At 47.0% G+C, this 22,500-nt stretch overlaps 1 protein-coding gene across 2 annotated transcripts in view; it reads right to left on the bottom strand.

Annotated features, from left to right (window-relative positions):
- LOC139409426 (GDP-mannose 4,6-dehydratase) overlaps positions 1-22,500 on the bottom strand; it is a 240,687-nt gene that overhangs the window by 143,616 nt on the left and 74,571 nt on the right. For both annotated transcript variants that reach the window (XM_071154571.1, XM_071154570.1), the window contains one exon: positions 689-816. In XM_071154571.1, coding sequence (XP_071010672.1) covers positions 689-816 — 128 coding nt within the window. The remainder of the gene's footprint in view (positions 1-688; positions 817-22,500) is intronic.

Genomic DNA, 22,500 nt, shown 5'->3' with positions numbered 1-22,500 from the left:
GTAGGCCCACAGCGACGTTCTAGTTAAAATACCCCTCTCTAGTCCTCGTCAGTGTTACCCCCCACCACCGCCCCACCATGAGGAGTCTTGCTGTCAGACATGGCAACACGCCAAGCGTTACTTCTTCATAAAGAAAGAGACAAACACACAAACACTTACCTATCACACACACATGCTGCACTAACCTATCGCTAACACTCACAACACACACGGCCAGTTATGGTCATGGACATGGTTCCCGCCTACTGTTCCTTTTATCTCTCCAGTCCCCTCTCCCTGCTGGCACCATTACCTTAACACAAACACTGCATTTCTGTCATCATTCACAGCACCAAGCAGACATTCCCTCAATATTTCTACATCCCAAATGATACCCTATTCTCTACAGAGTGCAACACTTCTGGCCTGAGCCCAGTGCCATTTGGGGAGCAATGATGCTCTGTTTCAGGGGTTTTTGGGGCATGGGTGAGTGGTGGGAAAGTGGAGTGCTGTCTGTGGCCTCACAGCAAGCAGCCCTCTCCCTCCTCTCATTCCCTCCCTCTCTCTGTTTTATATTTTGGCAGGCTATCACAAGAGGCTTCATGCAGATCACATATTTCGGCCTCAAATGATCTTGGAAAACATTACCCCCATAATGCTGTTGCTGTGTGTTTGTGTGTCTGTGTAGGAGTGTCTCCACCAGTCTTACCTCAACGTAGTCCTTGGCGTGGCCCCAGTCTCTCTTGGAGTCCAGGTTACCCAGACTAAAGCTCTCCAGCTGGCCCAGGTGAATCTTCGCCACAGAACGACTGATCTTACGCGTCACGAAGTTCGCTCCTGGGAGGGAGGGGGAGAGAGAGAGACAAAACCAGAAAGAGGAGAGAATATTAGCAAGGTCATGGCCTGACAATCGAAACACAACCGTTAACCCCCCCACCGCGACCGTCTGCTTCCTCATCACTGCATTGGCCCTGGGTCCACTAGAACTGGGTTCAAATACCCAAATCAAATACATGTTATTAGTCACATGCTCCGAATACAACAGCTGTAGACCTTACCGTGAAATGCTTACTTACAAGCCCTTAACCAACCATGCAGTTCAAGAAAGAGTTTAGAAAATATTTACTAAATAAACTAAAGTAAAAAAATGAACACAATAAAATAACAAGGCTATATACAGGGGTTTCCGGGACCGAGTCAATGTGCGGGGGTACAGGTTAGTTTAAGGTTAATCTTTCAAACACTTTGATCATTTGCTCCAGTCCACGTGGAGTGTCAAGTGGGTGAGGTTTGCAGTTTTGGGACTAGTCTATTGGCCCATTGCATAAGGCAAGCCCATATAAAGTTTTTTTTAAATCGTATTTGAACCCAGGTTCAAATGTTTTGTTCCATTTTGACCAATGGAACTTCTCTGGTGATATTTGTGTTGCTAGTCCAACATTGCGGTATAGCCTAAATTTGGTTTGTAGCCTGAAGTTTGTTTGTTTCTATATATATTATATATATAAATAATGTTTCTATATATATATATAAATCTATATTTAAATCTAGGCTATAACGCAATGTTGGTCTAGCAACACTAGAGAGGTTCTTCACCAGAGAAGTTCCATTGGTCAAAATGGAACAAAACAGGACCGTCAGATGGAGGGGAGCACTAACACACACACACACACACACACACACACACACACACACGCACACTAACACACACACACGCACACTAACACACACACACACGCACTAAGACACACACACGCACACACTAACACACACACACAGATACACACTAACACACGCACTAACACACGCACACACACAAACACAGATGGAGAGGACCACCCCGACTCTGCTAGCGTAGAGTGTCCAGTCCAAGAGTACCGCAGAGTGGGTTAGTCTGCCAGAACGCGCGGGCCTGACTGTCTGCCTGGTGTTGCTGCTGCTCTCTTGGACCAGACACACATGGAGATTGTATCAGCTGCAAAACAAATGATCTTCTAATTGATTTCTCTGTGTGTGCTCTGTGTGTGCTCTGTGTGTGCTCTGTGCGTGTGCTCTGTGCGTGTGCTCTGTGCGTGTGCTCTGTGCGTGTGCTCTGTGCGTGTGCTCTGTGCTCTGTGCGTGTGCTCTGCGTGTGCTCTGCGTGTGCTCTGCGTGTGTGAGATATGGAGGGAGGGTTTTGGGTGTTTGGCTGAACATTGCAGCCTCTAACTATGGTGAAACTACCTGCACACGTTTATCCAAGGAAAACACTGAATGATATAGAGTGATAGCAACACTGAATATTATAATGACGTGTATAATAATGTGACGGTTTTTAAATAAACAATTTATTAAAGCTTGAGGATTATGGCAGCCTTGATAGTAAACGTTATATTAGTCTTGTTGAATTTAGTCTGTGTAATAATGAGGAGGATACCCAACACAAAAGCTTTATAGGCTTTATTTAATTATCCAACTCCCAACATGTTCTCCTTGATTAAAACAGACAAAATAGTTTTAGTCTAAACATTCAATCTGACTCACACAAGCAATTTATGGGCACAGCAAACCCTCAGATAGGTGGACATCAGAACATGAAGACATTGACTATTCTATGATCAACAAATAGAAGATTCAAACAAATTATTTGCAATTCTGTTACTTTAGGCTACATTTGTGTGACAGAAAAATATGAGTTGTTTTTATACTAGCTACTTTTACACTGGGACATGGCTGTTTAATGTCAGTCTTACTGTTGGCGATTATTCATTTAGGTTACAAGAAAGCTGATTTACAAGGGGTAAAAAACCATCTGGTTGAAATACACCAGTTTGGGCTTACACAACACAGTACTCCACAGCCTATCTGTTCTCATTCATAGACACCCAGATACGGAGTTCTAGGCCACTTGGATCTATAAAGTTAAGTCGCATGTTGCTGTGTATTAGGGACTGCAGACCATAATTATCTAGTGGCTTGTCTCTTTACTGTGTCTCTGTTGCGATGACAAGGAGCAGGCGGGCGGAGTTAGCCACAGCACAATCCCATGAACCCAATCACACACACAAACACACCAAATTTGTAGTAATTATTTCATTATAAAAGCAACAGCTTTAGAGGTTGAGGGAAACCAGACCCTAGACTAGAAAGTTACACTAGACAGACTTATTTTGAGGACTAAAGCGTGTTTTGTGTTGTTTGGAGGGCCGGGAGTTGTGTGCTCATGGCCATGTCACCACTGCATTGTTTTACAGTATTTGATGTAAAACTCTTTGCTGTATATAATAAAACTACAATGATGCTAAATCACAATAACAAAACTGCATTTTCAAATTTGATCCGTTTTAAGGGTGAAATACAAGCTATCAAAGGCTGTCATCAAAGCTGTCCATTATTCACTACAAGATGGAACCATCAACATTGTGAATAACTATCTTTGACATATTCATTTTAAAAGAGCTTGTGGTCATGAAGCGAAGCTAAATGTTAGAAACCCCCTTGTGTCAGAGTGATCCTGTCTCAACTCACGCAGTAACATCTCTGCCCTGGGTGCTTTCGATGCTTTCTCTATCTACCAGGTCACTTACACTGGTAAGTAGAATCTCAGCTTTATTAGCATTTTAACTTGTTATAAGAAAAAGTGTGTGTGTGTTACAAACCAGGTCACCAGCAAAATAAGCTTATCAAGCCATTATCATCATTCTGATGCCATTGGCACACACGCACGCACACACACTAACACAAACACACACGCTTCCCATACTTAAAGTGTAACTAGAACCCTGACTGTTAACTGTGGTGGTAGCAGTGTAACTAGAACCCTGACTGTTAACTGTGGTGGTAGCAGTGTAACTAGAACCCTGACTGATAACTGTGGTGGTAGCAGTGTAACTAAGCACCCTGACTGATAACTGTGGTGGTAGCAGTGTAACTAGAACCCTCACCGATAACTGTGCTGGTAGCTATGTACTGTGGTGGTAGCAGTGTAACTAGAACACTCACTGTTAACTGTGGTGGTAGCAGTGTAACTACAACCCTGACTGATAACTGTGGTGGTAGCAGTGTAACTAGAACCCTGACTGATAACTGTGGTGGTAGCAGTGTAACTTAGAACCCTGACTGATAACTGTGGTGGTAGCAGTGTAACTTAGAACCCTGACTGATAACTGTGCTGGTAGCAGTATAACTACAACCCTGACTGATAACTGTGGTGGTAGCAGTGTAACTTAGAACCCTGACTGATAACTGTGGTGGTAGCAGTGTAACTTAGAACCCTGACTGATAACTGTGGTGGTAGCAGTGTAACTTTGAACCCTGACTGATAACTGTGGTGGTAGCAGTGTAACTTAGAACCCTGACTGATAACTGTGCTGGTAACAGTGTAACTAGAACCCTGACTGATAACTGTGGTGGTAGCAGTGTAACTTAGAACCCTGACTGATAACTGTGCTGGTAGCAGTGTAACTAAAACCCTGACTGATAACTGTGGTGGTAGCAGTGTAACTAGAACCCTGACTGTTAACTGTGGTGGTAGCAGTGTAACTAGAACCCTGACTGATAACTGTGGTGGTAGCAGTGTAACTAAGCACCCTGACTGATAACTGTGGTGGTAGCAGTGTAACTAGAACCCTCACCGATAACTGTGCTGGTAGCTATGTACTGTGGTGGTAGCAGTGTAACTAGAACCCTCACTGTTAACTGTGGTGGTAGCAGTGTAACTAGAACACTCACTGTTAACTGTGGTGGTAGCAGTGTAACTACAACCCTGACTGATAACTGTGGTGGTAGCAGTGTAACTAGAACCCTGACTGATAACTGTGGTGGTAGCAGTGTAACTTAGAACCCTGACTGATAACTGTGGTGGTAGCAGTGTAACTTAGAACCCTGACTGATAACTGTGCTGGTAGCAGTATAACTACAACCCTGACTGATAACTGTGGTGGTAGCAGTGTAACTTAGAACCCTGACTGATAACTGTGGTGGTAGCAGTGTAACTTAGAACCCTGACTGATAACTGTGGTGGTAGCAGTGTAACTTTGAACCCTGACTGATAACTGTGGTGGTAGCAGTGTAACTTAGAACCCTGACTGATAACTGTGCTGGTAACAGTGTAACTAGAACCCTGACTGATAACTGTGGTGGTAGCAGTGTAACTTAGAACCCTGACTGATAACTGTGCTGGTAGCAGTGTAACTAAAACCCTGACTGTTAACTGTGGTGGTAGCAGTGTAACTAGAACCCTGACTGTTAACTGTGGTGGTAGCAGTGTAACTAGAACCCTGACTGATAACTGTGGTGGTAGCAGTGTAACTAAGCACCCTGACTGATAACTGTGGTGGTAGCAGTGTAACTAGAACCCTCACCGATAACTGTGCTGGTAGCTATGTACTGTGGTGGTAGCAGTGTAACTAGAACCCTCACTGTTAACTGTGGTGGTAGCAGTGTAACTAGAACACTCACTGTTAACTGTGGTGGTAGCAGTGTAACTACAACCCTGGCTGATAACTGTGGTGGTAGCAGTGTAACTAGAACCCTGACTGATAACTGTGGTGGTAGCAGTGCAACTTAGAACCCTGACTGATAACTGTGGTGTTAGCAGTGTAACTTAGAACCCTGACTGATAACTGTGCTGGTAGCAGTATAACTACAACCCTGACTGATAACTGTGGTGGTAGCAGTGTAACTTAGAACCCTGACTGATAACTGTGGTGGTATCAGTGTAACTTAGAACCCTGACTGATAACTGTGGTGGTAGCAGTGTAACTTTGAACCCTGACTGATAACTGTGGTGGTAGCAGTGTAACTTAGAACCCTGACTGATAACTGTGCTGGTAACAGTGTAACTAGAACCCTGACTGATAACTGTGGTGGTAGCAGTGTAACTTAGAACCCTGACTGATAACTGTGCTGGTAGCAGTGTAACTAAAACCCTGACTGATAACTGTGGTGGTAGCAGTGTAACTAGAACCCTGACTGTTAACTGTGGTGGTAGCAGTGTAACTAGAACCCTGACTGATAACTGTGGTGGTAGCAGTGTAACTAAGCACCCTGACTGATAACTGTGGTGGTAGCAGTGTAACTAGAACCCTCACCGATAACTGTGCTGGTAGCTATGTACTGTGGTGGTAGCAGTGTAACTAGAACCCTCACTGTTAACTGTGGTGGTAGCAGTGTAACTAGAACACTCACTGTTAACTGTGGTGGTAGCAGTGTAACTACAACCCTGACTGATAACTGTGGTGGTAGCAGTGTAACTAGAACCCTGACTGATAACTGTGGTGGTAGCAGTGTAACTTAGAACCCTGACTGATAACTGTGGTGGTAGCAGTGTAACTTAGAACCCTGACTGATAACTGTGCTGGTAGCAGTATAACTACAACCCTGACTGATAACTGTGGTGGTAGCAGTGTAACTTAGAACCCTGACTGATAACTGTGGTGGTAGCAGTGTAACTTAGAACCCTGACTGATAACTGTGGTGGTAGCAGTGTAACTTTGAACCCTGACTGATAAATGTGGTGGTAGCAGTGTAACTTAGAACCCTGACTGATAACTGTGCTGGTAACAGTGTAACTAGAACCCTGACTGATAACTGTGGTGGTAGCAGTGTAACTTAGAACCCTGACTGACAACTGTGCTGGTAGCAGTGTAACTAAAACCCTGACTGATAACTGTGGTGGTAGCAGTGTAACTTAGAACCCTGACTGATAACTGTGCTGGTAGCAGTGTAACTAAAACCCTGACTGATAACTGTGCTGGTAACAGTGTAACTAGAACCCTGACTGATAACTGTGGTGGTAGCAGTGTAACTTAGAACCCTGACTGATAACTGTGCTGGTAGCAGTGTAACTAAAACCCTGACTGATAACTGTGGTGGTAGCAGTGTAACTAGAACCCTGACTGTTAACTGTGGTGGTAGCAGTGTAACTAGAACCCTGACTGATAACTGTGGTGGTAGCAGTGTAACTAAGCACCCTGACTGATAACTGTGGTGGTAGCAGTGTAACTAGAACCCTCACTGTTAACTGTGGTGGTAGCAGTGTAACTAGAACCCTCACTGTTAACTGTGGTGGTAGCAGTGTAACTACAACCCTGACTGATAACTGTGGTGGTAGCAGTGTAACTAGAACCTTGACTGATAACTGTGGTGGTAGCAGTGTAACTTAGAACCCTGACTGATAACTGTGCTGGTAGCAGTATAACTACAACCCTGACTGATAACTGTGGTGGTAGCAGTGTAACTTAGAACCCTGACTGATAACTGTGGTGGTAGCAGTGTAACTTAGAACCCTGACTGATAACTGTGGTGGTAGCAGTGTAACTTTGAACCCTGACTGATAACTGTGGTGGTAGCAGTGTAACTTAGAACCCTGACTGATAACTGTGCTGGTAACAGTGTAACTAGAACCCTGACTGATAACTGTGGTGGTAGCAGTGTAACTTAGAACCCTGACTGATAACTGTGCTGGTAGCAGTGTAACTAAAACCCTGACTGATAACTGTGGTGGTAGCAGTGTAACTAGAACCCTGACTGTTAACTGTGGTGGTAGCAGTGTAACTAGAACCCTGACTGATAACTGTGGTGGTAGCAGTGCAACTAAGCACCCTGACTGATAACTGTGGTGGTAGCAGTGTAACTAGAACCCTCACCGATAACTGTGCTGGTAGCTATGTACTGTGGTGGTAGCAGTGTAACTAGAACCCTCACTGTTAACTGTGGTGGTAGCAGTGTAACTAGAACCCTCACTGTTAACTGTGGTGGTAGCAGTGTAACTACAACCCTGACTGATAACTGTGGTGGTAGCAGTGTAACTAGAACCTTGACTGATAACTGTGGTGGTAGCAGTGTAACTTAGAACCCTGACTGATAACTGTGGTGGTAGCAGTGTAACTTAGAACCCTGACTGATAACTGTGCTGGTAGCAGTATAACTACAACCCTGACTGATAACTGTGGTGGTAGCAGTGTAACTTAGAACCCTGACTGATAACTGTGGTGGTAGCAGTGTAACTTTGAACCCTGACTGATAACTGTGGTGGTAGCAGTGTAACTTTGAACCCTGACTGATAACTGTGGTGGTAGCAGTGTAACTTTGAACCCTGACTGATAACTGTGGTGGTAGCAGTGTAACTTAGAACCCTGACTGATAACTGTGCTGGTAACAGTGTAACTAGAACCCTGACTGATAACTGTGGTGGTAGCAGTGTAACTTTGAACCCTGACTGATAACTGTGGTGGTAGCAGTGTAACTTAGAACCCTGACTGATAACTGTGCTGGTAACAGTGTAACTAGAACCCTGACCGATAACTGTGGTGGTAGCAGTGTAACTTAGAACCCTGACTGTTAACTGTGGTGGTAGCAGTGTAACTAGAACCCTCACTGATAACTGTGCTGGTAGCAGTGTAACTAGAACCCTCACTGATAACTGTGGTTGTAGCAGTGTAACTAAAACCCTGACTGATAACTGTGGTGGTAGCAGTGTAACTAGAACCCTGACTGATAACTGTGGTGGTAGCAGTATAACTAGAACCCGGACTGATAACTGTGCTGGTAGCAGTGTAACTAAAACCCTGACTGATAACTGTGGTGGTAGCAGTGTAACTAGAACCCTGACTGTTAACTGTGGTGGTAGCAGTGTAACTAGAACCCTGACTGATAACTGTGGTGGTAGCAGTATAACTAGAACCCGGACTGATAACTGTGCTGGTAGCTATGTACTGTGGTGGTAGCGAAGACAAAGTCTGCTCTGTTACTGACCCTAATGACCTGCTGAGTAAGACAAAGTCTACTCTGTTACTGACCCTAATGTTCATGTGTGTTCCTTTACTGGGAGCAGCATCACAGGACGGTCGGGTTGGTGTGTGTGTGTGCGTGTGCATGGGGCGGCGGTGGCCGTTTAACCTCGCCCTCCAATAAAACCATCAGCCGTGAAAACTGAGCAGACAGTAAAACCTATGCCAGTATCTCTCTCTCCCTCTCCTTTTTTTCTTCTTCCCATTTCATTTTGTTTCCTTGGCGAGAGAAGGGACAGGAAAAACCTAAGACACGGGCTACATTGTCACAGCTGGGACTGGGGGATGAAGGTATGGAGGGGTGGAGGGCTGAGTCTTAAGGAATATGCTCGCATCCCACACTACCCCATCTCACTCCACCCCACCCAATCCCACTACACCCCAGGCCAGTCTAGTCTAGTTGGGTTAGTCCTGGGTGAGGTAGTTGGGTTAGTCCTGGGTGGGGTTGTTGGGTTAGTCCTGGGTGGGGTTGTTGGGTTAGTCCTGGGTGAGGTAGTTGGGTTAGTCCTGGGTGAGGTAGTTGGGTTAGTCCTGGGTGAGGTAGTTGGGTTAGTCCTGGGTGGGGTAGTTGGGTTAGTCCTGGGTGAGGTAGTTGGGTTAGTCCTGGGTGGGGTGGTTGGGTTAGTCCTGGGTGGGGTGGTTGGGTTAGTCCTGGGTGGGGTGGTTGGGTTAGTCCTGGGTGGGGTTGTTGGGTTAGTCCTGGGTGAGGTGGTTGGGTTAGTCCTGGGTGGGGTAGTTGGGTTAGTCCTGGGTGAGGTGGTTGGGTTAGTCCTGGGTGGGGTTGTTGGGTTAGTCCTGGGTGGGGTTGTTGGGTTAGTCCTGGGTGGGGTAGTTGGGTTAGTCCTGGGTGAGGTAGTTGGGTTAGTCCTGGGTGGGGTTGTTGGGTTAGTCCTGGGTGGGGTGGTTGGGTTAGTCCTGGGTGAGGTAGTTGGGTTAGTCCTGGGTGGGGTGGTTGGGTTAGTCCTGGGTGGGGTGGTTGGGTTAGTCCTGGGTGGGGTAGTTGGGTTAGTCCTGGGTGGGGTTGTTGGGTTAGTCCTGGGTGGGGTTGTTGGGTTAGTCCTGGGTGAGGTAGTTGGGTTAGTCCTGGGTGGGGTGGTTGGGTTAGTCCTGGGTGGGGTGGTTGGGTTAGTCCTGGGTGGGGTGGTTGGGTTAGTCCTGTGGGGTGGTTGGGTTAGTCCTGGGTGGGGTGGTTGGGTTAGTCCTAGGTGGGGTGGTTGGGTTAGTCCTAGGTGGGGTGGTTGGGTTAGTCCTGGGTGGGGTGGTTGGGTTAGTCCTGGGTGGGGTAGTTGGGTTAGTCCTGGGTGGGGTGGTTGGGTTAGTAGTCCTGGGTGGGGTGGTTGGGTTAGTAGTCCTGGGTGGGGTGGTTGGGTTAGTAGTCCTGGGTGGGGTGGTTGGGTTAGTAGTCCTGGGTGGGGTGGTTGGGTTATTCCTGGGTGGGGTAGTTGGGTTAGTAGTCCTGGATGGGGTATTTGGGTTAGTAGTCCTGGGTGGGGTGGTTGGGTTAGTAGTCCTGGGTGGGGTGGTTGGGTTAGTAGTCCTGGGTGGGGTGGTTGGGTTAGTCCTGGGTGGGGTAGTTGGGTTAGTCCTGGGTGGGGTAGTTGGGTTAGTCCTAGGTGGGGTAGTTGGGTTAGTCCTGTGGGGTGGTTGGGCTAGTCCTGGGTGGGGTAGTTGGGTTAGTCCTGGGTGGGGTAGTCGGGTTAGTCCTGTGGGGTGGTTGGGTTAGTCCTGGGTGGGGTGGTTGGGTTAGTCCTGTGGGGTGGTTGGGTTAGTCCTGTGGGGTGGTTGGGTTAGTCCTGGGTGGGGTGGTTGGGTTAGTCCTGTGGGGTGGTTGGGTTAGTCCTGTGGGGTGGTTGGGTTAGTCCTGTGGGGTGGTTGGGTTAGTCCTGGGTGGGGTAGTTGGGTTCGTTCTGTGGGGTGGTTGGGTTCGTCCTGTGGGGTGGTTGGGTTCGTCCTGTGGGGTGGTTGGGTTAGTCCTGTGGGGTGGTTGGGTTAGTCCTGTGGGGTAGTTGGGTTAGTCCTGGGGGGTCTAGAGTGAAAGGATCAGGCTGGTAGGGAGACTAGTCTTCTTGAGTTGGCACTGTAGGGATATTCAGGCTCTCTGAGCTGCAGTCACTCTACCATAGTAACTCTGAGCCATAATGCTGAGGGATGATGAGTTATGAAGTCTGCCTTCAAACTCCATGACGGACCAGCCTTACAAACATACAGAGCTCAAAATGTCTCTGTCCGACTCACACACACAGTACCATAAAGTAATGTGGGAGCCTGCCTTTCTCTGTCCGTCCATTTGTCTGTCCGTCTGTCTGTCTGTCTGGGGTAGTTGGGTTAGTTAGTCCGTCCGTGGGAGCCTGCCTTTCTTTCTTTCCGTCTGTCCGTCTGTCTGTCTGTCTGTCTGGGGTAGTTAGTCCGTCCATGGGAGCCTGCTTTTCTTTCTTTCCGTCCGTCCGTCCGTCCGTCCGTGTTCGCTCAGACCAGACTGGACAGCTAGGCAGTTTCTTTGTCGATAAGCTTACTCTTACTCACACAAACACTGGTCATTGCAAAGCTCACAACATCTAATTCATTCCAGGTATGTGACATGGCTGCTACCTGTCCTTAAATCTGGGGGGTGGGGCGGCAGGGAGCCTAGTGGTTAGAGCAACCGAAAGGAATCCCCGAGCTGACAAGGTAAAAAATGTTGTTCTGCCACTGAACAAGGCAGTTAACCCAGTGTTCCTAGGCCGTCATTGAAAATAAGAATTTGTTCTTCACGGACTTGCCTAGTTAAATAAAGGTAAAAATAAAGTTTTAAAAAACCCTGTTTGAACTAACCTTTTCTGTAATTTGAATACTATTTAATATTATTAATAATACTATTAATAATAGTATTAATACTGGCATTAATACGGACAAAAAAAAGATTTGAAAGTAACCACTGCTTTCAAGTTTCAATTGAATGCTGCTGAGTTGTCATGGAAACATCTGAGTTTCATTAACAGAGGGGTTCCAGAACGCACCTGTTCTGGAATTCCTTCAGAACTGCAAATCCCATAATCCTTTACTGTCAGGGAGCAAGGGCCCAGGGGGTGAGTGGCTTAGTGAAAGATTCCATGTGAAAGCCCTCCCCCAGCATTACTATTCCCCCACCCATCCCCGCACAGGTAGGGATTTGGGCCGACCCTCTATTACCCCTAACTAACCTCAGTACGACTACATACACAGCTAAAACAGGGAATAAATTATCAACATTTTTAGGTCAATATTTATTTTCTCAATATCAATACTGAATTATGACTGGAGCAGCTGACTAATTTCCCAGTTTGGCTGAGGGTTTTGAACATTGCTTGCTTGGATGGTCATCAGGCATGCACGTACAGTACGCACACATGAACACACACACAGGGCCAATGAACTGTCAGCAGTCATCTGCCATCATTGCACAACTTAGGTCCTGATGGATCCACATATAAAATGGAGAAAATAGTTGCATTTCATCCAAAATAAGTCAACCTCTCTTTCTCTCCACCAACGCAGTGTTTGTTCACACCTGAGAGAATCAACTCAACAGGAAGGAAGGAAGGGAGTGAACAATGAAGGATATTGGAGACGGAGAGAGAAAGAGAGCGAGTCAGCTACTCCCTAAATCTTCTCATTTGCTATCCAATGAGATTGAGTGAGAGAGCAGATTTGTGGAGGTTTGGTGAGTGAGTGAGTGAGTGAGTGAGGCATGTTTCTCGCATGACAGAACACACTTGACAGAACAGAGAGATTAACCAATGTGTTTGACCAACAGACAAAACATAAAACAAGAGAGCTTAAGCGTTTTTCCTCTTCAAAACGTCTGATTCTTTCTGGCCAATCACGTCCGATTCTTTCTGGCCAAACACCCCATCACCCCTCAACTATTATCCAACACCAATCAACACAGAAAAAACCCGAAGTGATGAGGTGGTGGGAAAGGTGGGTGAGAGGTTTCGTAACCTCAGAGTGTCATTAGTACAGCTAAAAGCATCACCTCAGTCATCCAGATGCTTAGTCACCGTAGCCGCCCGGCAACATAAACACAGGTGTGGTGATGAGTGAAGATGTACCTGAGAGCGAGACTAGTGACATCACAGCCCCGCTTTCCCTGCCTTCGAGGTGGGATGAGAGATAAAGTCATTGGGTCAAGTGAGAAGTGAGGGTGGACGGGGAGAGGGGGAAGAGGGAGAGGAAGGAGAGAGTCTTTTCAACACCTGTCGTCTGGGGTGTCTCTCTCCTCTTCACCTGGCCACAGTTCACCTCATGTTTAGGCTTCCTTTTATCAGCCCTCTCTCAACAGAAAAGATGGAACGAGAGAATGAAACAGCTCAGTCACGCTGAGCAGGGCTAAGCTAAGCTCTGTGAGGGTGCAGGATGGAAGAATACACTCAACAAAACCTCTTGAATGAACACCTCCAAAAGATAACCTTTACAAAATGACATCTTTAATACCACCAAATATATCCCATTACATCTCTACAATATGATCCTTACGTGAAATACGGACTAAAAGAAGATAGATGAAAGGGAAGCAGGCTGGGCGTGTATTGGGATAGTGGCTGTATGTATGTGTTGTAGGACCACCATTGACTTCCCAAATTGAATTTCCCCCCTAAACATGGCAGTATATTATTCTGTAATCTATACTGTAGACTGGATGAGAGGAATGTACACAACATCATGTTGATGGAGGCATAGAGACCGTTTGTGAAAGTATGCCTTATCTACTTTGAAGAACTAGTAAATGATTGTCAGAGAGCTCTGCAGCACACTTCGGCAGGCTAGCCTGGCTAAATAGGAGGATTGAAGACAGGTCAGTATTGAGAGCACAGAGAGAACGTTGTGTGGCTGGCTGCTACTGCTTTTCATAGTTCTTCTATTGATGTCCACCCAACGTGGACCTGGCAGAGGCAATGGAATATTTTCAATTGAATGTTCACAATTTTGGGCTTTGAAATTTCCATAAAAAATCTCCAAAATCATGCAAATGTCATTAATTGTTAATGCAATTAATGTTGAAATAAAATAGTTGAAACGGAAATCGTGATTATTTTTAAATAATTGAACCGAAACGACCTAGAATATCACTAATCGCTCACCACTATCATACAGCGAGAGTACAGTACAGCAGAGGGAAGTGACCTCAAGCCTGAGGTCAGAACTCTGATACAACCTTTTGTACTGCAAACATGCACATTTAAATCAGCAGGTGTGCCGAGGGCTTGATACCTGAGAGCCTATACTAGTATAAAGCCCATCAGACAGACATCAAATGAAACCTACAGAGAGATTATTGACAGATGAGGCAATTCAGTTCTGGTCAGTGATCCTGTAGGGTCCTAATCTACGCTGTGTGAGCTACTCAGTAAAGCTGCTGTGTATCTTATTACAGGGCCAATATGGAGTCCATTTACTGTTTGTGCGGCATGCTAATCCCCACACCGTATCAGCAGGGGGTCTGTGTTTGTTATGGCTAACTGGCTAAGCGAACCATTCTAGAGCTATAACCACCTAGTCGCAGTGTGAACCGTCCAGGCCGGTAGATACGGCCTGATACATTGTTTGCTTTGGTTCATGCTGGATTAGCCCAAAAGTTATTTTCCTTTCTCAACTGTCCTGAGTTCTGATTCCAGAACCTTTCTACAACAGAAAAATAAGAATCCTATGTTTATTGGTGGAACAGACGGGTGTTTAAGAGACGAGGTAAGAAAATCCTGAAGATAAATTCCAACTGGGATTAACTCATCATCCTAGCTAGGAGCTGACCTGGGAACAGACAGAGCTTTTTGTTCACCACAACGACAAAAAGGAACGAAGGAGGAACAGATGGAGAGAGCGAGAGAGCGAGCGAGAGAGCGAGCGAGAGAGAGCGAGATGCTATTTGTTAACTGTGGCAACCTCATCAGAACGACAGGAAAGAAAGAAGGATAGAAGGAAACCTTGGAGACAGCGGTGAGAAAGAGAGTGTGTGGTCAGGTCATCCTTTCAGTCCAGCCCTTTCCCAGCAGCCACCACACCAGACCAGAACAGTGGTGTGACTGGTGCCCAGTTAGACAGATAAAGGCCAGGAGCAATGGGACTCAATGTTCCGGGTCATTCCGGAAAACTCCCTCAGACAGGGCCAGTCAGCCTCACACACACACTCACACTCATTGACACACACAAATGCACACACACCCTCCGCTAGGCCACGTGTGGCACGCTGGGACAAGTGTTTCCTGTATGTGGGGGTGGAGGTGGAGGAGGCGGTGATGTCATTTCTACAGAATCGTATGACATCATCAGCTCCCAGCTCCATTAGTGACTAATGACCCAGTGGGAGGGGAGAGGGAGGGCAGCAGGCAGGTAATGAATGGCATTTTAATATCAAACACATCCACACACGGACAAACACATACAGAAACACAGCTTTGCACCGCACATTATAGACATTGCAAGTCTATAATGACTAAGAATACTATCGGACCTCTGTCTGCCTTCTCTTCTTCTCTCTCATATCCTTTGTTATTTCACACATTTCTTCAGATCAGACTCCCCCTTTTCCTGTTGAATTCCCTGGGATTTTATGAGTTTATAAAGGAAATGTGCCGTGAGGGATTGGAGTCATGACCAGTACTGCCACACACAAACCCCCGCCTGCCCCTAGACACACACACACACACACACACATACACACACACACACACCTCTCCTGAGTAGTGAAAGAGGGGGAGTCCAAAACCCGCGCAGTGCGATGGCCGGGGTCGTAACAGGAACCGGGTGGGGGTTCTGGGTAAACAGAGAGTGGGCCAGCCAACCAAAACGCCACCCTGGGTTAAGCAACGCAGCAGCGCCACGTAAAAGTGTATGTGTGTGTGTGCGTGTGGGGGGGGGAAAGATAGAACATACTGCTGTAACAATGCTGTGATAGAGAGAGAGAGTGAGAGAATTGAGAGATGAAGGGTGAGAGAGAAAAAGAGAAACTGAGGAAAGATAATGCGAGAGCTGCCCAAAAGATGGAGAAGGGGTCAGGGACAGTGTGGTTGTTGTCTAGATATGGGTAGGTGGTGATGGGGTCAGGGACAGTGTGGTTGTTGTCTAGATATAGGTAGGTGGTGATGGGGTCAGGGACAGTGTGGTTGTTGTCTAAATATAGGTAGGGGGTGATGGGGTAAGGGACAGTGTGGTTGTTGTCTAAATATGGGTAGGGTGATGGGGTAAGGGACAGTGTGGTTGTTGTCTAAATATGGTTAGGGTGATGGGGTAAGGGACAGTGTGGTTGTTGTCTAGATATGGGTAGGTGGTGATGGGGTAAGGGACAGTGTGGTTGTTGTCTAAATATGGGTAGGGTGATGGGGTAAGGGACAGTGTGGTTCTTGTCTAAATATAGGTAGGGGGTGATGGGGTAAGGGACAGTGTGGTTCTTGTCTAAATATGGGTAGGTGGTGATGGGGTAAGGGACAGTGTGGTTCTTGTCTAGATATAGGTAGGTGGTGATGGGGTCAGGGACAGTGTGGTTGTTGTCTAAATATGGGTAGGGGGTGATGGGGTAAGGGACAGTGTGGTTGTTGTCTAAATATGGGTAGGTGGTGATGGGGTAAGGGACAGTGTGGTTGTTGTCTAAATATAGGTAGGGGGTGATGGGGTAAGGGACAGTGTGGTTGTTGTCTAAATATAGGTAGGTGTTGATGGGGTCAGGGACAGTGTGGTTGTTGTCTAGATATGGGTAGGTGGTGATGGGGTCAGGGACAGTGTGGTTGTTGTCTAAATATGGGTAGGGTGATGGGGTAAGGGACAGTGTGGTTGTTGTCTAAATATAGGTAGGTGTTGATGGGGTCAGGGACAGTGTGGTTGTTGTCTAAATATGGGTAGGGTGATGGGGTCAGGGACAGTGTGGTTGTTGTCTAAATATGGGTAGGGTGATGGGGTAAGGGACAGTGTGGTTGTTGTCTAGATATGGGTAGGTGGTGATGGGGTAAGGGACAGTGTGGTTGTTGTCTAGATATAGGTAGGTGGTGATGGGGTAAGGGACAGTGTGGTTGTTGTCTAGATATAGGTAGGTGGTGATGGGGTAAGGGACAGTGTGGTTGTTGTCTAAATATGGGTAGGGTGATGGGGTAAGGGACAGTGTGGTTGTTGTCTAGATATAGGTAGGTGGTGATGGGGTAAGGGACAGTGTGGTTCTTGTCTAAATATGGGTAGGTGGTGATGGGGTCAGGGACAGTGTGGTTGTTGTCTAGATATAGGTAGGGGGTGATGGGGTAAGGGACAGTGTGGTTGTTGTCTAAATATGGGTAGGTGGTGATGGGGTCAGGGACAGTGTGGTTGTTGTCTAGATATGGATATGGTGATGGGGTAAGGGACAGTGTGGTTGTTGTCTAAATATGGGTAGGTGGTGATGGGGTCAGGGACAGTGTGGTTGTTGTCTAAATATGGGTAGGGTGATGGGGTAAGGGACAGTGTGGTTGTTGTCTAGATATGGGTAGGTGGTGATGGGGTAAGGGACAGTGTGGTTGTTGTCTAGATATAGGTAGGGGGTGATGGGGTCAGGGAAAGTCTGGTTGTTGTCTAAATATGGGCAGGGTGATGGGGTAAGGGACAGTGTGGTTGTTGTCTAAATATAGGTAGGGGGTGATAGGGTAAGGGACAGTCTGGTTGTTGTCTAAATATAGGTAGGGGGTGATGGGGTAAGGGACAGTGTGGTTGTTGTCTAAATATGGGTAGGGTGATGGGGTAAGGGACAGTGTGGTTGTTGTCTAAATATAGGTAAGGGGTGATAGGGTAAGGGACAGTCTGGTTGTTGTCTAGATATAGGTAGGTGGTGATGGGGTCAGGGACAGTGTGGTTGTTGTCTAAATATGGGTAGGTGGTGATGGGGTAAGGGACAGTGTGGTTGTTGTCTAGATATAGGTAGGTGGTGATGGGGTCAGGGACAGTGTGGTTGTTGTCTAAATATGGGTAGGGTGATGGGGTAAGGGACAGTGTGGTTCTTGTCTAAATATAGGTAGGGGGTGATGGGGTAAGGGACAGTCTGGTTGTTGTCTAGATATAGGTAGGTGGTGATGGAGTCAGGGACAGTGTGGTTGTTGTCTAAATATGGGTAGGGTGATAGGGTAAGGGACAGTGTGGTTGTTGTCTAAATATGGGTAGGGTGATGGGGTCAGGGACAGTGTGGTTGTTGTCTAGATATGGGTAGGGGGTGATGGGGTAAGGGACAGTGTGGTTGTTGTCTAGATATAGGTAGGTGGTGATGGAGTCAGGGACAGTGTGGTTGTTGTCTAAATATGGGTAGGGTGATAGGGTAAGGGACAGTGTGGTTGTTGTCTAAATATGGGTAGGGTGATGGAGTCAGGGACAGTGTGGTTGTTGTCTAAATATGGGTAGGGTGATAGGGTAAGGGACAGTGTGGTTGTTGTCTAAATATGGGTAGGGTGATGGGGTCAGGGACAGTGTGGTTGTTGTCTAAATATAGGTAAGGGGTGATAGGGTAAGGGACAGTCTGGTTGTTGTCTAGATATAGGTAGGTGGTGATGGGGTCAGGGACAGTGTGGTTGTTGTCTAGATATAGGTAGGGGGTGATGGGGTAAGGGACAGTGTGGTTGTTGTCTAAATATGGGTAGGTGGTGATGGGGTCAGGGAAAGTCTGGTTGTTGTCTAAATATGGGTAGGGTGATGGGGTAAGGGACAGTGTGGTTGTTGTCTAAATATAGGTAGGGGGTGATAGGGTAAGGGACAGTCTGGTTGTTGTCTAAATATAGGTAGGGGGTGATGGGGTAAGGGACAGTCTGGTTGTTGTCTAAATATGGGTAGGGTGATGGGGTAAGGGACAGTGTGGTTGTTGTCTAAATATAGGTAAGGGGTGATAGGGTAAGGGACAGTCTGGTTGTTGTCTAGATATAGGTAGGTGGTGATGGGGTCAGGGACAGTGTTGTTGTTGTCTAAATATGGGTAGGTGGTGATGGGGTAAGGGACAGTGTGGTTGTTGTCTAGATATAGGTAGGTGGTGATGGGGTCAGGGACAGTGTGGTTGTTGTCTAAATATGGGTAGGGTGATGGGGTAAGGGACAGTGTGGTTCTTGTCTAAATATAGGTAGGGGGTGATGGGGTAAGGGACAGTCTGGTTGTTGTCTAGATATAGGTAGGTGGTGATGGAGTCAGGGACAGTGTGGTTGTTGTCTAAATATGGGTAGGGTGATAGGGTAAGGGACAGTGTGGTTGTTGTCTAAATATGGGTAGGGTGATGGGGTCAGGGACAGTGTGGTTGTTGTCTAGATATGGGTAGGGGGTGATGGGGTAAGGGACAGTGTGGTTGTTGTCTAGATATAGGTAGGTGGTGATGGGGTCAGGGACAGTGTGGTTGTTGTCTAGATATAGGTAGGTGGTGATGGGGTCAGGGACAGTGTGGTTGTTGTCTAAATATAGGTAGGGGGTGATGGGGTAAGGGACAGTGTGGTTGTTGTCTAAATATGGGTAGGGTGATGGGGTAAGGGACAGTGTGGTTGTTGTCTAAATATGGTTAGGGTGATGGGGTAAGGGACAGTGTGGTTGTTGTCTAGATATGGGTAGGTGGTGATGGGGTAAGGGACAGTGTGGTTGTTGTCTAAATATGGGTAGGGTGATGGGGTAAGGGACAGTGTGGTTCTTGTCTAAATATAGGTAGGGGGTGATGGGGTAAGGGACAGTGTGGTTCTTGTCTAAATATGGGTAGGTGGTGATGGGGTAAGGGACAGTGTGGTTCTTGTCTAGATATAGGTAGGTGGTGATGGGGTCAGGGACAGTGTGGTTGTTGTCTAAATATGGGTAGGGGGTGATGGGGTAAGGGACAGTGTGGTTGTTGTCTAAATATGGGTAGGTGGTGATGGGGTAAGGGACAGTGTGGTTGTTGTCTAAATATAGGTAGGGGGTGATGGGGTAAGGGACAGTGTGGTTGTTGTCTAAATATAGGTAGGTGTTGATGGGGTCAGGGACAGTGTGGTTGTTGTCTAGATATGGGTAGGTGGTGATGGGGTCAGGGACAGTGTGGTTGTTGTCTAAATATGGGTAGGGTGATGGGGTAAGGGACAGTGTGGTTGTTGTCTAAATATAGGTAGGTGTTGATGGGGTCAGGGACAGTGTGGTTGTTGTCTAAATATGGGTAGGGTGATGGGGTCAGGGACAGTGTGGTTGTTGTCTAAATATGGGTAGGGTGATGGGGTAAGGGACAGTGTGGTTGTTGTCTAGATATGGGTAGGTGGTGATGGGGTAAGGGACAGTGTGGTTGTTGTCTAGATATAGGTAGGTGGTGATGGGGTAAGGGACAGTGTGGTTGTTGTCTAGATATAGGTAGGTGGTGATGGGGTAAGGGACAGTGTGGTTGTTGTCTAAATATGGGTAGGGTGATGGGGTAAGGGACAGTGTGGTTGTTGTCTAGATATAGGTAGGTGGTGATGGGGTAAGGGACAGTGTGGTTCTTGTCTAAATATGGGTAGGTGGTGATGGGGTCAGGGACAGTGTGGTTGTTGTCTAGATATAGGTAGGGGGTGATGGGGTAAGGGACAGTGTGGTTGTTGTCTAAATATGGGTAGGTGGTGATGGGGTCAGGGACAGTGTGGTTGTTGTCTAGATATGGATATGGTGATGGGGTAAGGGACAGTGTGGTTGTTGTCTAAATATGGGTAGGTGGTGATGGGGTCAGGGACAGTGTGGTTGTTGTCTAAATATGGGTAGGGTGATGGGGTAAGGGACAGTGTGGTTGTTGTCTAGATATGGGTAGGTGGTGATGGGGTAAGGGACAGTGTGGTTGTTGTCTAGATATAGGTAGGGGGTGATGGGGTCAGGGAAAGTCTGGTTGTTGTCTAAATATGGGCAGGGTGATGGGGTAAGGGACAGTGTGGTTGTTGTCTAAATATAGGTAGGGGGTGATAGGGTAAGGGACAGTCTGGTTGTTGTCTAAATATAGGTAGGGGGTGATGGGGTAAGGGACAGTGTGGTTGTTGTCTAAATATGGGTAGGGTGATGGGGTAAGGGACAGTGTGGTTGTTGTCTAAATATAGGTAAGGGGTGATAGGGTAAGGGACAGTCTGGTTGTTGTCTAGATATAGGTAGGTGGTGATGGGGTCAGGGACAGTGTGGTTGTTGTCTAAATATGGGTAGGTGGTGATGGGGTCAGGGACAGTGTGGTTGTTGTCTAAATATGGGTAGGGTGATGGGGTAAGGGACAGTGTGGTTCTTGTCTAAATATAGGTAGGGGGTGATGGGGTAAGGGACAGTCTGGTTGTTGTCTAGATATAGGTAGGTGGTGATGGAGTCAGGGACAGTGTGGTTGTTGTCTAAATATGGGTAGGGTGATAGGGTAAGGGACAGTGTGGTTGTTGTCTAAATATGGGTAGGGTGATGGGGTCAGGGACAGTGTGGTTGTTGTCTAGATATGGGTAGGGGGTGATGGGGTAAGGGACAGTGTGGTTGTTGTCTAGATATAGGTAGGTGGTGATGGAGTCAGGGACAGTGTGGTTGTTGTCTAAATATGGGTAGGGTGATAGGGTAAGGGACAGTGTGGTTGTTGTCTAAATATGGGTAGGGTGATGGAGTCAGGGACAGTGTGGTTGTTGTCTAAATATGGGTAGGGTGATAGGGTAAGGGACAGTGTGGTTGTTGTCTAAATATGGGTAGGGTGATGGGGTCAGGGACAGTGTGGTTGTTGTCTAAATATAGGTAAGGGGTGATAGGGTAAGGGACAGTCTGGTTGTTGTCTAGATATAGGTAGGTGGTGATGGGGTCAGGGACAGTGTGGTTGTTGTCTAGATATAGGTAGGGGGTGATGGGGTAAGGGACAGTGTGGTTGTTGTCTAAATATGGGTAGGTGGTGATGGGGTCAGGGAAAGTCTGGTTGTTGTCTAAATATGGGTAGGGTGATGGGGTAAGGGACAGTGTGGTTGTTGTCTAAATATAGGTAGGGGGTGATAGGGTAAGGGACAGTCTGGTTGTTGTCTAAATATAGGTAGGGGGTGATGGGGTAAGGGACAGTCTGGTTGTTGTCTAAATATGGGTAGGGTGATGGGGTAAGGGACAGTGTGGTTGTTGTCTAAATATAGGTAAGGGGTGATAGGGTAAGGGACAGTCTGGTTGTTGTCTAGATATAGGTAGGTGGTGATGGGGTCAGGGACAGTGTTGTTGTTGTCTAAATATGGGTAGGTGGTGATGGGGTAAGGGACAGTGTGGTTGTTGTCTAGATATAGGTAGGTGGTGATGGGGTCAGGGACAGTGTGGTTGTTGTCTAAATATGGGTAGGGTGATGGGGTAAGGGACAGTGTGGTTCTTGTCTAAATATAGGTAGGGGGTGATGGGGTAAGGGACAGTCTGGTTGTTGTCTAGATATAGGTAGGTGGTGATGGAGTCAGGGACAGTGTGGTTGTTGTCTAAATATGGGTAGGGTGATAGGGTAAGGGACAGTGTGGTTGTTGTCTAAATATGGGTAGGGTGATGGGGTCAGGGACAGTGTGGTTGTTGTCTAGATATGGGTAGGGGGTGATGGGGTAAGGGACAGTGTGGTTGTTGTCTAGATATAGGTAGGTGGTGATGGAGTCAGGGACAGTGTGGTTGTTGTCTAAATATGGGTAGGGTGATAGGGTAAGGGACAGTGTGGTTGTTGTCTAAATATGGGTAGGGTGATGGAGTCAGGGACAGTGTGGTTGTTGTCTAAATATGGGTAGGGTGATAGGGTAAGGGACAGTGTGGTTGTTGTCTAAATATGGGTAGGGTGATTGGGTCAGGGACAGTGTGGTTGTTGTCTAAA

Source organism: Oncorhynchus clarkii, chromosome 5 (genome assembly GCF_045791955.1).
Source record: "Oncorhynchus clarkii lewisi isolate Uvic-CL-2024 chromosome 5, UVic_Ocla_1.0, whole genome shotgun sequence".
NCBI classification, from domain to species: Eukaryota; Metazoa; Chordata; class Actinopteri; order Salmoniformes; family Salmonidae; genus Oncorhynchus; species Oncorhynchus clarkii.
The sequence above is the reverse complement of the archived record's forward strand: the minus strand, read 5'-3'. Positions and strand labels throughout refer to the sequence as shown.